The 18,360-nt window shown below is 49.5% G+C and overlaps 1 protein-coding gene across 2 annotated transcripts in view; it reads right to left on the reverse strand.

Moving 5' to 3' along the window:
- Positions 1–784: 784 nt before the first annotated feature.
- Positions 785–18,360, reverse strand: part of Smr (nuclear receptor corepressor smrter) — an 83,582-nt gene continuing 66,006 nt past the window's right edge. For both annotated transcript variants that reach the window (XM_070209244.1, XM_070209241.1), the window contains exons 7-11: positions 7,962–11,325; positions 7,396–7,535; positions 6,594–7,254; positions 2,534–2,684; positions 785–2,464 (exon numbers count right to left, since the gene is read on the reverse strand). In XM_070209244.1, coding sequence (XP_070065345.1) covers positions 785–2,464; positions 2,534–2,684; positions 6,594–7,254; positions 7,396–7,535; positions 7,962–11,325 — 5,996 coding nt within the window. The remainder of the gene's footprint in view (positions 2,465–2,533; positions 2,685–6,593; positions 7,255–7,395; positions 7,536–7,961; positions 11,326–18,360) is intronic.

Raw genomic sequence — 18,360 nt, forward strand, 5'->3', positions numbered from 1 at the left:
GTTCTGTACATACACATACACATACATATACATATAAATTGTTGCTGCTGTAAATGACGTAGAGTACATACATATGTTGCAGTTGTTGCTGTTATTGTTGCTGTTGTTGTTGTTGTCTCTTTGTTCAGTAGTAGCCATGACCAGCGCCAGGACCGCTGCCTGCGCCGCTAGCATAGTGATGCGCAGCTGCAGCTGCTGCAGCGGCCGCTGCTGCTGCTGCCGCTGCCGACGTCGGATCACCGTAATGTTGACTGCTTGCATAGTGCACTCGCTGTTGTTGCGCCAATGCTGCCGACGCCGACTGCAGCGGCGGCGGCGGCAGCAGCGCCGTCGGCTGATAGTGTGCTGGATGATGATGCCCGTGCGGTGACAGCTGCTGCTGCGGCGGCGGCGGCGGCGGCGCTAGCTGCGCCGTCGCCTGCTGCTGCATCTGAGCTTGGACCAGATGATGACGTCGATAGCCGGCACTGGTCCAGCTTAGCTGCTGTTGCTGCTGTTGCTGTTGCTGTTGCTGCTGCTGCTGCTGGAGGTGCTGCTGCTGCTGCTGCTGTTGCTGCTGCTGTTGCTGGAGGTGCTGATGCTGCTGTTGCTGCTGGTGATGATGCTGCTGCAGCTGCAGCTGCTGCTGCTGGTGCTGCTGCTGGTGATGCTGCTGCTGCTGCTGGTGATGCTGCTGCTGCGGATGTTGATAGACGTTGGCTGCGTTATGTGGATGGGCTGCTGGAGGCGCCGTCGCTGCTGCCGTCAGACTGCGCATGCCGGACGACGACGCCTGCAGTCACAACTAATCTTCGTCGCTAAGCGCCTCATATTTGGAGGACAGCAGAGGCTTTGGCTCGCAGGCAGCGGCTGCTGCTGCCGCAGCGGCAGCAGCAACGGCCAATATGTTGGCATTTAGCGGACCACCGCCGCCGCCAGCTGAGGCGCCCATGACGCCGCCCACTGAGCCGCCAGCACCTGGACCGCCGCTGCCAACGACGCCGCCGCCGCCGCCGACAACCAAACTGACGCCTGCCGCTGCGGCGCCCACCTCGCTGAGCGCATGCGCCACCTTGCAACTCAAGTGAGAGGGCGGCGCCGACTGATGCGCCAAGGGCATGGACGGCGGCGGCGGCAGACCGCCGGCAGCGCTGGGCACAGTCAGAGCGCTGAACGGATACGCATAGGTGTTGGCAGCGAAGGCGTTCACCGCCGACGGCGGCGGCGGCGCATGATAGGCGGACGCACTGTGACTGTTGGAGCCGGCGCTGCTGCTGCTGGCCGAGCGTCGTCCACTGTCTATCACATCGTACTGATTGGGCGTTTTGCGCGACACGCTGATCTCGTGCGTTGGCGGCGGCGCCGCCGACTCCTTGACGTGACTCTGGGCGGCCACGGCATGGGCGTGTGCCAGGTGTGCCACCTGTGCGTGCAGCTGCTCCTCCACGTTGCGACTCTTGCCGTAATCGTCGCGCATCACCTCCGCAATGCGATTCTTTACATAGTTGTCAAACTTAGAGCCCGAACCACCGCCGCCGCTGCCGCTGTCGGCGCCGGGGCCACGCTGCTCGCCGCCGGAGGGCGGCGGCGGCGGCACAACGACTCCGCCGCCGCTGTTGCGGCCGACGACAGCGCCGGGTGCCTGGAGGAAATAGTGTGTGGGATCGGCGCCAACGGCAACTGCGGCATGCTGCATGATCAGCTCGTGGGCGTACTTCCGTGGACTGACCGCCTGCGGCAGGCGTATTATGTTGCGTGCATCCTCGCCGGGCGTATTGGCCCGTCCGCCACCCGATGGTGGGCCGCCGTCGCTGCCCCTGCTGCCGCCGCCGCCGGGGCCGCTGCTGTTGCTGCCGATGCCGCTGCTGCTGCTGCTGCCGCTGCTGTTGCTGCTAGTGCTGCTGCCACCGCCTCCGCCGCCGCCGCCAACCACATTGATGGGCGATTGTTTGGCACGTTGTTCCGCTGCCGCTGCCGCTGCGGCCGCCTCCTCGGCCTTCTGCTGCTGGCGGCGATTCTGCTTCCAGCGATCGGGGGGCAATATGCTCTGCGTATCCTGCATGTACGGCAAATAGGTGGGACGCAAATGCGGATTCGGTCCGTAGTCTTTGGCGATTATCGAGTCCGTCAGCTCCCCGAAGGTGATGTTCTTCGTGTGTATCTGTTGCTGCTGCTGCGATGTCGGGCCGCTGCCCGATTGTGAAATGGGCGTGCCATGGTGCGTAGGCGGCGGCACCTGACCGCGCAGCGTGCCATGCACGGAGCGCTCCGAGCCGGACTGCGACATCCCGGACTTCGATTGCTGCTGCTGCTGCTGCTGTTGTTGCTGCTGTTGCTGCTGCTGCTGCGACTGTTGCTGTGGACGCTGCTCCTGCTCGAGATCAATGCTGTTGACGCTGGGCGAGCTGGAGTTCATGCTGCCGTTGTTTTCGGCGGCCCGCAGCGAGACGGGACCCTCGTGCGACTGGCGCAGGTCGCGCGGATACTGAAAGCGTTTGAGGGCAAAGGTTAGCTCACAATACTCAAGAGGGTATCCAGGCGACGTTGTACTCACGTAGTTGGGACGCGGTATGTCGCGGGGCAGGTTGCCGATGTCGCCGGTGCGGCTTATCTCGTGCTTGATGATGGCATCAATCAGACTCTGGGCGCTGAATTGTCCAGGTGCATCCTCCGGTGGATTGCTGCCGTGTGCCTGACGATAGTAGCTGCAAGAAGAGCGAAATTTGGCATGATTGATATTGATTGATGTGTTTGGTTATGTAAACGGATACATTTTGATTGATTGATTGCATGTTCACAACATTTTGAAAAACTCATTAAATTACTTTCATTGATTTGTATGCATTTTCATTGACTGATTGAATGATTCAATGTATTCACTTGGACTGTATATACCCTGAACCCATTAATAATGGGTATAAAACGGGTATAATGGGTATTTGTGCAAAATCCAAATGCATGTAACAGGCAGAAGGAAGCATCTCCGACCCCATAAAGTATATATATTCTTGATCAGCATCAATAGCCGAGTCGATCTAGCCATGTCCGTCTGTCTGTCTGCCCGTCCGTCCGTTAGTATGTATGAACGCAAGGATCTTAGAACATATTAGATGTAGGTGCTCCTAGTGCCTGCGCAGATCGAGTTTGTTTCCGATAATCGAAAACTTACTTCTTTTCCAAGCAATCGATAAAAATCGATAACTATATCCTGTTTTTTGGGCAATTTTGGTAAATATTAAGTGCTAGAGTAACGACATAGCTCCGCGCGGAGATATGACATTCCAAAACGACATAACTCCGCGCGGAAATATGACGTTCCAAAACGACACAACTCCGAGGGAGATATGACGTTCCAAAACGACATATTTCCGTGGGAGATATGACGTTCCAAAACGACATAACTCCGCGCGGAGATATGACGTTCCAAAACGACATAACTCCGCGCGGAGATATGACCTTCCAAAACGACATAGCTCCGCGGGAGATATGACGTTCAAAAACGACATAACGCCGCGCGGAGATATGACGTTCCAAAACGACATAGCTCCGCGCGGAGATATGACGTTCCAAAACGACATAACTTCGCGCGGAGATATGACGTTCCAAAACGACATAACTCCAAATCATCACGTTTTTTTTTTTTGAAATAGAGATATGACTTTCCAAAACGACATAGCTCCGCGCGGAGATATGACGTTCCAAAACGACATAACTCCGCGGAGATATGATCTTCCAAAACGACATAACTCCGCGCGGAGATTTGACGTTCCAAAACGCCATAACTCCGCGCGGAAATATGACGTTCCAAAACGACATAACTCCGCGGGAGATATGACGTTCCAAAACGACATAACTCCAAATCATCACGTTTTTTTTTTTGAAATAGAGATATGACTTTCCAAAACGACATAGCTCCGCGCGGAGATATGACGTTCCAAAACGACATAACTCCGCGGAGATATGACATTCCAAAACGACATAACTCCGTGGGATATATGACGTATCAAAACGACATAACTCCGCGCGGAGATATGACCTTCCAAAACGACATAACTCCGCGGGAGATATGACGTTCCAAAACGACATAACTCCGCGGGAGATATGATGTTCAAAAACGACATAACTCCGCGGGAGATATGACGTTCCAAAACGACATAACTCCGTGCGGAGATATGACGTTCCAAAACGACATAACTCCAAATCATCACGTTTTTTTTTTTTTTGAAATAGAGATATGACTTTCCAAAACGACATAACTCCGCGGAGATATGACCTTCCAAAACGACATAACTCCGCGCGGAGATTTGACGTTCCAAAACGCCATAACTCCGCGCGGAAATATGACGTTCCAAAACGACATAACTCCGCGCGGAGATATGACGTTCCAAAACGACATAACTTCGCGCGGAGATATAACCTTCCAAAACGAATAACTTCGCGGAGATATGACGTTCCAAAACGACATAACTCCGCGCGGAGATATGACGTTCCAAAACGACATAACTCCGCGCGGAGATATGACGTTCCAAAACGACATAACTCCGCGCGGAGATATAACCTTCCAAAACGAATAACTTCGCGGAGATATGACGTTCCAAAACGACATAACTCCGCGCGGTGATATGACGTTCCAAAACGACATAACTCCGCGCGGAGATATGACGTTCCAAAACGACATAACTCCGCGCGGAGATATGACCTTCCAAAACGACATAACTCCGCGGGAGATATGACGTTCCAAAACGACATAACTCCGCGCGGAGATATGACGTTCCAAAACGACATAACTCCGCGCGGAGATATAACCTTCCAAAACGAATAACTTCGCGGAGATATGACGTTCCAAAACGACATAACTCCGCGCGGTGATATGACGTTCCAAAACGACATAACTCCGCGCGGAGATATGACGTTCCAAAACGACATAACTCCGCGCGGAGATATGACCTTCCAAAACGACATAACTCCGCGGGAGATATGACGTTCCAAAACGACATAACTCCGCGGGAGATATGACGTTCCAAAACGACATAACTCCAAATCATCACGTTTTTTTTTTTCGAAATATAGATATGACGTTCCAAAACGACATAGCTCCGCGCGGAGATATGACGTTCCAAAACGACATAACTTCGCGCGGAGATATGACGTTCCAAAACGACATAACTCCGCGCGGAGATATGACCTTCCAAAACGACATAACTTCGCGGAGATATGACGTTCCAAAACGACATAACTCCGCGGGAGATATGACGTTCAAAAACGACATAACGCCGCGCGGAGATATGACGTTCCAAAACGACATAGCTCCGCGCGGAGATATGACGTTCCAAAACGACATAGCTCCGCGCGGAGATATGACGTTCCCAAACGACATAACTCCGCGCGGAGATATGACGTTTCAAAACGACATAACTCCGCGGGAGATATGACGTTCCAAAACGACATAACTCCGCGGGAGATATGACGTTCCAAAACGACATAACTCCGCGCGGAGATATGACGTTCCAAAACGACATAACTCCGCGGGAGATATGACGTTCCAAAACGACATAACTCCGCGGGAGATATGACGTTCCAAAACGACATAACTCCAAATCATCACGTTTTTTTTTTCGAAATAGAGATATGACGTTCCAAAACGACATAGCTCCGCGCGGAGATATGACGTTTCCAAACGACATAACTCCGCGCGGAGATATGACGTTCCAAAACGACATAACTCCGCGCGGAGATATGACGTTCCAAAACGACATAACTCCGCGCGGAGATATGACGTTCCAAAACGACATAACTCCGCGCGGAGATATGACGTTCCAAAACGACATAACTCCGCGGGAGAAATGACGTTCCAAAACGACATAACTCCAAATCATCACGTTTTTTTTTTTTTTTAAATAGAGATATGACGTCCCCATAAAGTATATATATTCTTGATCAGCATCAATAGCCGAGTCGATCTAGCCATGTCCGTCTGTCTGTCTGTCCGTCCTTCCGTCCGTATGTATGAACGCAAGGATCTTAGAACATATTAGATGTAGGTGCGTGCTCCTAGTGCCTGCGCAGATCGATTTTGTTTCCGATAATCGATAAGTTACTCTGTTTTCAGGCAATCGATAAAAATCGATATCTATATCCTGTTTTTTGGGCAATTTTGGTAAATAATAAAAGCTAGAGTCATGAATTATGATATGTTGCTTCTAAAACAGAATATATGTATATATGCATTTGATGTTAGATGAAGAGGGTTAAGGGTATCCCCTAGTCGGGAGCTCCCGACTAGAGCCTCTTACTTATTTATATAATGATTTGTACTGATTGAGAGATAGTTTCGAATATGGTAGATAAGTATGACTGATTGATTGGGATTGAAAGCTTTTATTTTGTGCAGTAATGTTAAATGTTTGATTGATATTTTTGAACAGTTATATTGATTGATGATAGTTGGATATGATAGTATTGATTGATCGATTGATTGATTAAAACGTTTATGATTGACAGATTGAAATCTATAATATTTAATATGATTAGTTTTATATATTTACGGTTTTATCTTGCTAGGGTTTGACTTATATGATTGATTAAAATTGATTGAATGATTGATTGATACTTACGCTTCGCGCTCGCGGTCAGGTATGGTGCGTGGCGGCCCAGTTTCAGGCACCGGGCCACGCATATAGTGCCCATGTCCATGAGGATGAGCATGGGCATGGCTTGGCGGTGGCACAGCATTGGCCGCGGCCAGCATGCGCTCCATGCGTCGAGTGTCCCGCTCCTCGGCGGCGCGCTCCTGTTCGCGGCGTTCCTGCTCCCGGCGCTGGCGCTCCTGTTCGCGCTGTCGCTCGATGCGATGCTGATTTTGCATGATCTCCTTTTGGAGCTCGCGTTCCCGTTCTATGTTGTGATTGATCTGGCGTTGGTCGCGCTTAACCTGCTCCATGCGACGCTGCATCTCGTGCGCGGCAGCGGCGGCGTTCAGCTGCTGCCTGTACTGCTGCTGGGCCAGCTGCTGGTGTACCGCGGCGGCCATCTGATGATGATAGTTGGCCGATATCTGATCGGCCCGATAGCGCAGATCGTGATGCGCTGCCGGCGGCACCGGCTGTCCCGGCGCCACCTGGGCGTGCGTTATTATCGGACCGTGTGTCGATGGCGGCGGCTGTGGCTGCGGTGGCGGCTGCGACACTGGCGATTTGTCATCCTTTTGCGATGGCACCGGCAGCTGTGGCTGCTGCACGGCCACATCCACAAACGAGGCCAGCGCATCGTGGCCAGCTAATCGGAAGAAGAAGCAAAATTTAAAAATGTGTTACTTTTTTAAACATAGCCTAAGCCTCAGCCCAGTTCATAAATGAACACAGTTTTGGCAATCTATTGAGAGTACATCCGGAGCACATAAAACGACCAAGCGCTTACCTGGCGGAAAATTGAAGGGTGTGACAATGTGCATGCGATTGGGTGGCGGCGCAGCGGGCGACGGGGGCTTGGAGCCCGTGTTGTGGCGCTGAATGACGCCCTGACGCTGCGGTGGCGGCGTGCGATGCGGACTGGGTGTGCTGCAGAAGGAGAATCGAGTTAGCATATTAGACATTAAAGAAAAGAAAGGAATAAATACATATATATAGATAAATGGGCAGGATATTTAGCTGCCCAGAACTGTGCATCAATCAGTAATCAATCAAGTTATTCAGTCAGTTAGTCAGCGAATCAATTCTCTCAGTTAGGCAGAAAGTCAATCAATTAGTTTGTCTTTCAGTCAATAATCTTAGGCTGTCAAACAGTTAGTCATTCAGTCAGTTCAATCAGTCATTCATTTAGTCAATCAATCAATCAACCAGTCAGTCAGTCAGTTAATCAGTCAGTCAGTCAGTCAGTCAATCGGTAAATCAGTCAGTAAATCAGCTAGTCTGTCAGTCCGTATATTAGTTAGTCAGTCAGTTAATCAATTAATCAATCAGAACATATAGTTTCGATATGCATACCTGTTGGAATGATCGGCCGGAGAGGCGCGACTGGAATATTCGGGTCGTCCGCGAGGCTGTGGCTCCTTCTCGTAGCCGGCATAGACAGCCGATCCGCTGCTAATGCTGTTGCGGGGCGACGGCGACTCCTTGTCCGAACCGGAACCGGCGCCGCCGCCGGCGCTGCTGCTGCCCCGGGAGACGTTGCGCTGCTGCTGGCCCTGCATCTGCTGCGAGGTGTGATAGTCGTTGATGACAATCTGGCGCGAACTGAGCGCCGAGGCCTGCTCGACGACGGTGCTGTAGGGCGAGCGGGCATAGGGCGAGCCAACGGTAACGCCCACGCCATAGCCCTGGGGCGGCGGTGCCTGCGGCGACGACTGCTGCGGCGGCGGCGGCGGCGCCTGTGCGGGACTCAAGCGCTGCGAACTCTTATAGAAATCATAAGCCCGCTTGCTATCCAACGGATGCGGCGGCAAATGCAGCGGCGTGCCCTGCGTGATCGAGCCATGCTTGCCGCTCTCCGGACAGCTGCCCGGCGGCGTCTGGCGCACCAGGCTCTCATATTTGGGACTGGGCAGCGAAGAGGGCGTTGCATGCACAATAATTTGCTGCTGTTGCTGTTGCTGCTGTGCGCTATTGGTGGGCGTGCCGTGGGTTATGGAGCCGCCCTTTACCAGCTGCAATTGCTGCTGCTGCTGGGCGACGCTAACTGCAGCTGCAGCTGCTGCCTGCTGTTGCTGCTGCTGTTGCTGCGGCGACGGCACCTGACTGTGCAAATGTTGTTGTTGCTGCTGCTGCTGCTGCTGCTGTGGACTGAGCTTGGGCGGCAGCTTGGAGACGCGCGTCGGCGGCGGCTGCGGCTGTGCGGGCGGCGGCGGCGTTGGACGCGTCATTTGGCCCTGGCCGGCGGGTACAGGTACGGGTTGCACATACAGCGAGCCCGGCTGGGCGGGCACAGCAGATGACTTGACCACGCCTACGCCCACGCCCACGCCATGAAGCTGCTGGTACATCAAATAGCTGGGCGCATTGGGCGGTCCGCCGGGCACCGACAATGCGGGTCCCGCCTCGGATCTATACATGGGCGCCGTGCGCACAATGTGCTTCATGGCGCCGCCCAATGTCGGCGGCGGTCCATGATGTCGATCAACGGCGCCGGCGCCCGTATGCGGCGAGTGGCCATCCCGCGGAGGCTTCTTGATGCTCAAGTCGAGCGTCTGCGGCTCTGGCTCCACAGCCAAACGTTGTGGCAGCGTTGCGTGCACCGAATGCGTTGCTGGCGGTGCGGATTGCTGATGCTGATGCTGCTGCTGCTGCTGATGTTGCTGTTGATGTTGCTGCTGTGCTGCCAAATGACTGCCGGACACATTGTAGATGATTGTATCGGGCGGTGTGGACGAGACAGCGCTCTTCTTCATCACGGGCGTAATGGTGGCCTTTTCAATGCTGCTCAACAATTGTTGTTGCTGTTGCTGCTGCTGCTGCTGTTGCTGCTGTTGTTGCTGCTGTTGTTGCTGTTGCTGCTGCTGTTGTTGCTGTTTCTGCTGCTGCAACAGCGGATGTGGCATGTGCACATGATGCGCTGCCAGATGCGTATTGACCACAGACAAAGTGGCCAAATTGTCGCTGCTATTGTTGTTGCTGCTGCTGGCATTGTTGTTGCTGTTGTTACTGTTGCTGCTGTGACTGTTGCTGCTACCGCTGCTGCTGCTGTTGACGGAGTTGGGCGGCGGCACGGCGCGTGCGTTTATCTTCTGCACAGAAGTGCCATGTGGCAGCCCCGCTGGCGGTGGTGTCTGCTGCTGCTGTTGCAACTGTTGCTGCTGCTGCTGCTGTTGTTGTTGCTGCTGTTGCTGCTGCTTGAGCAAAGCGCTGCCATCCTGTCTATATTCACGCACTGTGCTCAGCTCCTTACGCTCCAAGTTGTTGTGTGCCTGTTGCTGCTGCTGCTGTTGCTGCTGTTGCTGCTGTTGCCCGCCTTGCTTGCCCTGATTGTTGCCGGGCAGCTGTGGGCCCTTGGCCTGCTGTTTCAGCTGCCGCTCGATAACCGAGTAAACGCAATCCTGAACATTGTTGACCGGCTCGCGGCGCAGGCTCATGGGTCCATTAGGCTGTTGCTGCTGCTGTTGTTGCTGCTGTTGCAACTGCTGCTGCTGCTGTGCGCTCAGTGGCACAGATCCTGCCGCATGTGGCGGCTGCAGTCCGGCCACATTGTTGCCATGGCCGTGACCGTGACCATGGCCGTGGGCATGCGCGTGTGCGACCGCATTGAAGATCACCTTGGGACTCTGGCGATTCGCCGGCGAGTTCTCGTTCTCCTCATCCGCTGTCTCCGTGGCCGACGAGTCGTACTCCTCGCTGGTCTTCTGCTTCTTGGGCGCTTGGCAGGCGGGCGGCAGCAGGCGCTCGTTGTCGTGGCCAGCGGCTGCTGCTGCTGCCGCTGCTGCTGCAGCCGCTTGCTTGGCGCTCATGCGAGTGGGCGTGATGGTCAGCGCGGCGCCTGTGGCATCTGCCACGCTGCGCACATTGATCGCCGAGGGCTGTTGATGTTGCAGCTGGTGTTGCGGCTTATGCGGCACTGGTGGCGGCTGTGGCAGCTGATGTTGCTGCTGTTGCTGTTGCTGCTGTTGCTGCTGCTGTTGTTGCTGATGCTGCTGTTGCTGATGCTGCTGAAGCTGCTGATGAAGCTGCTGCTGTTGTTGCTGCAGATGCTGCTGATGGTGCTGCAGCTGCTGCTGTTGTTGTTGCAGCTGCTGATGATGCTGCTGTTGCTGCTGCTGTTGTTGCTGCAGTTGCTGCTGCTGCTGCTGCTGTTGTTGCTGCTGCTGCTGCTGCTGCTTACTCAGCTGAGACTTGTGCCGCTGCAGATACTCGGGACTCTCGACGGAGGCGGTATCAGAGCCGCCCGGTTCGCGCTCATCGCAGGAGGAGGTGCTCACGTCGGTTTCGTCGCCGGCGCTGGCATCGCCGCCGCCGCTGCCGCTGCCAGTGCCGCCGCGACGATGTCGGTCGTCATCGGTGAGATTCAGCTGCGGATCGAGCTTGCGACGGATGCGCATCAAACAGGCGGAACAGCAGCGCGTCGCATGCATGGGTATTTGAAATTCGGCCATCAATGGATCCCGCAGCTCTGGCGACAGCTCGAACAGGCGCGTCGGTATGTTGCGCAATCGTTGTGCTCGATCCTTGGGATTGGGGCACGTCGGCAACGGGCAGTTCGGATAGCGATTGCGCACCGATTTGCACTGGCATGTGTTGCAGACGCGTGCGCCCGCCGGTATCGTTTCGTCAGGTATTGCATATTGCTGGCCGCGCCCCTTCTTCAATGGGCGCGTACGCGGACAGGCCTCCGCCTTGCACACGAAACAGTTCGCCAGTTTATCTGCAAGAGAGCGAGAGAGAGAGAGAGAGAGCGGGAGGGTGGATGAGTAAAAGTTAAGCAAACACATTTAAAAAAAGCGATTTAATTAAAGCCAACTGAAAATGGGAAAAACTGCGCAAACGGTAAACAATTTGCCGCTAGGCGAAAGACAGGCCAGGCCAGGCCAGGAGCTGGGGCTGGAGCTCGCGGCTGGACGAAGGCCGCCTTCATTAAGCCACTTAACAAATAATGAGCAGCACGAGCGGGCAGGCTGGCGGCAGGCAGCATCTGCCAATTGAATATTTTAAAATGTGCGCCTTATTTGCCAGTACAGTACGATGACTGCAGGCGGGGGATGTGCTGCCAGGGGGGGGGGGGGGGGGGGGGGGGGGGGGGGGGGAATTGATAGAGATAACATAATTCTGGATAAGCCCTGAAATGAGACGCAATCTTGCAATTAGGCAAAAGTACATAGACAGCTAGTTTTAAGTTTAAACGATTGTTATCGATAGCTAAACAAAGCCGCTTCGTTTGCTTATCGATAATAATTAATCAGTTTCGATTACAAAATCAGTTGCCATCGATCGATATTATATGTAAGCTATCGTTCGATATTAGTTATCGTTTGGTGTCTGTGATTGTTGCTGATGTTGCTCATGAAATGTGACCGTTTGTTATTTTAACTGTTATCGATTTTTTTTATCGAAATACCAATTAAATGTTATCGTTAATAGCAGCTAACAAAGGTGATCGACTGCTCTGGATAAAGTTAGGTTCTATTTGAAGCATATGCTCAAAATTATATATTGTTATCGATAAATATGTTTAAACTTATATCGATTTTTTACGAGTATACTTAAATCGATTATTACGAAAGGCATTGATGTAAATGATTGTTACAATTTATCGATAACGCCCGACTTGAATAACGATTGTTACATTTCCTCTTCTTCTAAAGGGACACACAGTTCAATCTTTCCAATCCAATCTTTCGATAGCAGCGCTACTCTTTCTTCTGCTACCGTATCTTGTTCTTCTTCAAAGAGCATACCGATTTCCCTCCCGCCGAAAATCCGAAATACAATAAAAAAAGAATCCCTTCCAATGCCGGGCCATGTCTGAATTTGTGCTGCATTTGTGTTTGTCTTAGTTTTTTGTTTTGCCATTTAATATTTTTACAATTTTAATGATGTGCAAATAGAGACGATAAAGAGCGAGGGACACTACGAAAGAGAGGCGGAGCAGCGGCAGGGGGGCGGTTGCGAGAGAGAGAGAGAGGGAGAGAACAATGTGGCGCGCGTTTACTCAAAATCAATGTAATTAAAATAAAGGCAAATAAAACATGAAGCGACTGCGATGCTAGCCAAAAGCATGGAAGGGGGGAGATGGGTGAGAAGGGGTTACTCAGTGTGTGTGTGTGTGTGTGTGTGTGTGTGTGTGTTGGTGAGGGTACTTGAGTAGCCGGCACGTAAAATCAATCAACGATTAAATGTCAGAGACAAACGTCAAGGCTCTTGCAAACTGACGACGACGACGTCGACATTCGCTGACCAAATAGCAGTTGCCATATGCTCATACCCCCCTCTCCAAGCCCCTCCTGTAGCATATTGTGCACCCACCACTGCAGTTTGTTGACTCCCCCACAGACCCCACCCCCCTAGCCAACCACTGTTCGTTTTGTCAGCCAATGTGCGTTTGGCTCGTCTCTGTGGAATATGAAAATACATCAAAGTAGCCAAAGCCAACAACGGACAGCCTCATTCGCGTCCGCTCTCGCTGTTGCTCTTCAGCTCAGCCTCATTTTCATTCCCAATCTCATTCTACATTCGCCGGCTCGTCCTTGCCCCCAGCCCGCAGCATTGTCCTCAATTTGCATGTCGGGCCAAGATATAAAGGCAAAAGGCTACAAAAAAAAAAAAAAAAGCCAAAAATGCTTTTTGCGCGCGCAAAGTGAAGCGTTTAAATTTTAATAAACCACTCATTTTAATTTTGATTGTCACGGGGAGCGGACCGGACCGGCGTTTGAGGGGGAGGGTCGGTCGGTCGGTCGGTCAGTTGGTTGACTGGCCTGTGGGTGGTTTTCTCTGTTTTTGCCGTTCAGTTGTGCCTTTTGCCATTGTCTGCATTTTATTCAAATGAATCTGGTTCCAGCGTTCAAATGAACTGATTGTGCATTGCACTGAATGGAACTTGTTCCTGAACCAGCTATGAGCAGGTTTTTACATGAATGCAACGCAAATCCCAAAACTAGTTCACAAATCAAATAAAGTCAAGTAGTTTTTGAGCTGGTTCACAAGAACTTCTTTGTATAACTAGAACACCAAGCCATTTGATTGCAGAGCTGCAATAGCTTCAAAAGCACTTAAAATGCAATTATTGGCGTTGCCAGACAATTGGCAAAACAATTGCAACATCTGGCAGCTCGTTTATAAACTGATAACAGTCTTTTCACGTTTCATTGTATATTAAAACAAGGCAGTAAATGTCTTAAATTTGGCGTTGCCAGACAGTTGTTAAAGCACTCGTCAAAAATCCTCCCCAACATCAGAGTCATAAGTGTAACAAATCATTTAGGCCGAATCCCAAGCATTTGAGCCCAGTCATCGGCAAGCGTTGCCAGACTGCAAGCTTATAAAACAGCCAGACAGCGTCGTGGCAGCGCTAAGGCAGATCAATCGCCTTGCTGGCAAACTTTTGCAATTGCAGTAAAAAAATGGCAATACATGCCTCTATTATATTTACTGGCAGCGTTGCCAGACTATTTATCGACTCGCTGGCAGCTCGGTTGGTCAAGCCAATTTATGAAAATCGCTCAGTGCCCGATCAATTATCAAGAACGGTGCACATTTCGTGCTGGGCGCAAAAAAGTAGGCAATGATATAAAGTGTTGCCTATTTTTTTGCGCGTTGGCATCCAAAAGGGCAATTAAATTGATGGAGGCGCGAGGCGCTCAATCAAAATGTAATTATAAATTGCAAATAAAATAGAATTGCAAAATAAATATTTAATATTAATAACAGCAGAAATACAAAAAAAAAAACGAGAACAAAAAATTAAATAAAACAAGGTTGAAAAAAAAAGGAATTAAATCAATGCAACTGAAATTGCAGCACGCCCAAAAGGGCACGTCTACAACAACAACAACAACAACCATAACAAAAAGAACAACAACAACAACTCAAATAAATTAATTAATAAAAGCCAATTGCTCGCTTGCCTCACATTGAGGCGTGCGGCTGCCTGGGCGTGGCACAGCGCACGTCAATCTGAGCCTCGTTTCCCTTTTAACTTGGCTTTATATATGTTTTTTTGCTTTTATTATTTAATTTTTGATTATAAAAAATTTATGTAAATATTTAATTTTGGTTGCGCACCCACCCCTCACCCACTTCCTTCCGCCGTGTCCCTATCGAGCAGAAATACAAAAAAAAAAAAAAAAATGCTTTGGATTTTTGGTTGTGGAAAATATATAAAAATAAATAAAACTGATGCGAGAATCAGCGAAATTGGTTTCTTGCTTAATGTGCATTTTGTGCGATGGGGCGGGCTGCTGCCAGCCAACCCGACAAAAAGCACAAACAACCGTAACACATTTTCCTTTTTTAACAACTGATCAACACGGCGACATTTTAATCAATCAATATTAAAAATGAATCACTTTTATTCAAAATAAAATAAGAACATAGAAACAAGTTAAGAGACAAAGCAGCAAAACGTTAGCGAATGCGACACAAAGCAAAATGCAACAAGTAAGAGGTTCTAGTCGGGAGCTCCCGACTAGGGGATACCCTGAACCCTCTTCTTCTAACATCAAATGCATATATATATTCTATTTTAGAAGCAACATATCATGTTTCGTGACTCTAGCTCTTATTATTTACCAAAATTGCCCAAAAAACAGGATATAGATATCGATTTTTATCGATTGCTTGGAAAAGAAGTAAGTTTTCGATTATCGGAAACAAAATCGATCTGTGCAGGCACTAGGAGCACCTACATCTAATATGTTCTAAGATCCTTGCGTTCATACATACGGACGGACGGACAGACAGACAGACGGACATGGCTAGATCGACTCGGCTATTGATGCTGATCAAGAATATATATTCTTTATGGGGACGTCATATCTCTATTTAAAAAAAAAAAACACGTGATGATTTGGAGTTATGTCGTTTTGGAACGTCATATCTCCCGCGGAGTTATGTCGTTTTGGAACGTCATATCTCCCGCGGAGTTATGTCGTTATGGAACGTCAAATCTCCGCGCGGAGTTATGTCGTTTTGGAACGTCATATCTCCCGCGGAGTTATGTCGTTTTGGAACGTCATATCTCCGCGAAGGTTTGTCGCTTTGGAACGTCATATCTCCGCGGAGTTATGTCGTTACTCTAGCTCTTAATATTTACCAAAATTGCCGAAAAAACAGGATATCTATATCGAATTTTATCGATTGCTTGGAAAAGGAGTAAGTTATCGGTTATCGGAAACAAACTCGATCTTCGCAGGCACTAGGAGCACCTACATCTATAATTTCAAGTCTATAGCTCTTGTATGTTCTGAGATCCTTGCGTTTATACATACGGACAGACGGAAATGGCTAGATCGACTCGGCTATTGATGCTGATCAAGAATATATATTCTTTATGGAGACGTCATATCTCTATTTAAAAAAAAAAAAAACGTGATGATTTGGAGTTATGTCGTTTTGGAACGTCATATCTCCGCGCGGAGTTATGTCGTTTTGGAACGTCATATCTCCGCGCGGAGTTATGTCGTTTTGGAACGTCATATCTCCCGCGGAGTTATGTCGTTTTGGAACGTCATATCTCCGCGAAGGTTTGTCGTTTTGGAACGTCATATCTCCGCGGAGTTATGTCGTTACTCTAGCTCTTAATATTTACCAAAATTGCCGAAAAAACAGGATATCGATATCGAATTTTATCGATTGCTTGGAAAAGGAGCAAGTTATCGATTATCGGAAACAAACTCGATCTACATCTACAATTTCAAGCCTATAGCTCTTGTATGTTCTGAGATCCTTGCGTTTATACATACGGACAGACGGAAATGGCTAGATCGACTCGGCTATTGATGCTGATCAAGAATATATATACTTTATGGGGTCGGAGATGCTTCCTTCTGCCTGTTACATATATTTGGATTTTGCAGAAATACAATATACCCTTATACCCATTATTAATGGGTTCAGTGTTCAATTGTTGGAATGGCCGTAGAAAAAATAGCATCAATATTTACATACACAATTATTTTGATAAGTATCACAAATTTGTTAAATTAATTAACATGATTGATTAGCTTTGTAATAAACGAAGTAAATGCGTACAAAAGCACAAGCGATAACAATAATGTTATCGACATTTCTGTCGCCTGGCAACAACAACATAAAAAAACCGTTCTCATGTCACACACACAGCCACACACAGACACATACAGACATATGCACACATAGAAGTAAACACGAAATGCAATTAGCAAGGCCTTTACCGTTATTATTGCATCAATTTACCAAAAAATTAAGTCAACTGTAATTAATACATATTAATGGAAATTTGTGTTAATTAAATGCTGCCGTAATCACACAGAGAAACCGAATCCCTTTCCCCACAAACACACACACACACACACACACACATACGCACATTCAGGAGCTTTGCATGTGTGCGTGCCTGCTCGCTGCTTCTCTTCTTCTTCTCTTCTTCTTGGCGGACAATAAGGAAATTCGCAGCGGAGACACAAAATGCGCTTACAAACAGAAATGTGACCGCTGTCCGTCCGTCTGCCTCTTGCCAATAAGCTTTAAAGTACTTAATTCAATCAACATTATTTTTGTTGACCAGCAGCAGCGGCGGCAGCAGCAGCGGCCTCTCTTTGCATTTCGATCAATTTTATTAATAATTCAATCAGTCAAAAATTATTTGAAACGTCCCAAAGGAAAACAAAAAAGTTGTTTTTTTTTTTTTTTCTTTCTCTCTTGGCTCGTTTTAGCGGCTGCGACGTCAACGCCGACAGCGACGTCAACGTCGGCGCTTATATTGTGTGCTTGTCTTTGCTTTGATTTGGCAGTCGCCATAGCATTGGCAGCGAGAGAGTGAGAGCGAGAGTGAGAGAGCACGCAATGAAAGATGAAACGCCAAGAAGAAGAAGCAGGCAGCAGCAGCAGCAGCAGCAGCTGTAGCTGTAGCCGTCGCAGCAGAGGCTGCGGTTCGAACGCCGAATGTTGAGTTATTTGCACAGCGCGGTCGTAAGAAAATGAAGATAAAAAAAAAAAAAAAAAAAAAAAAAACAGAAAACAAACCAAAATGAAAGCAAATCAAGACGACAAACAAAACAAAACGAAATGCGACGTGGCGCAGCGCAGCGCAGCGCAGCGCAGTGCGATGCGATGCGATGCGATGTGGTAAGAAATAAGAAATAAAGCAAAGCGTACGAAAAAGAAAACATGAAATAATTCCATTAGTACAATTTCTTTTGCAAGTACAAAGGGTAAATATTGTTGGTCGGGCAGAGCGGGGGCGGTGCGGTGTGCCGCATATGCTGTGCGTAGTACAGTTATTGAGTGTGGGCAAGCGAGCGAGCGAGCGAGCGAGCGAGCGAGAGGGTGTGAGTGTTGTGGGTGGGGAGGAGTGCTGTCTATAGGCCTACAGTACTGACGTACTTCGTCGGCTGACCTACTGCCCGGCATCCCCTTGGCCGGCAGAGCAGCCTGTGCTGGCGGGGTCATGTCCTTTTGATAAAGCATATTTGCAATTAAATTTTGAGCAAATGCAAATAATTGTTGGCACCCAAACATAAATTAACCGCTGCACACAGGTGGCGCCCCCGCGCGGGCAGTGAGTGCACTATGTGGCTGATGTAAACTCTGCTGCGGCAGCATAAAATTTTGTGCACAAGCTACCCAAAAGTGTATTTAACTTTCAATTAGACAATTGAAAACAACAACAACAAAACAACAATGCAAAATAGAGTAGAAGAAGCAGACGCAAATGCAGCAAGTGGTAGCCATTTTGTTGGTGACAACCAAATTCGAAGAGAGAGAG

The sequence above is a fragment of the Drosophila virilis genome, chromosome X (assembly GCF_030788295.1).
Source record: "Drosophila virilis strain 15010-1051.87 chromosome X, Dvir_AGI_RSII-ME, whole genome shotgun sequence".
In the NCBI taxonomy this organism is placed as follows: Eukaryota; Metazoa; Arthropoda; class Insecta; order Diptera; family Drosophilidae; genus Drosophila; species Drosophila virilis.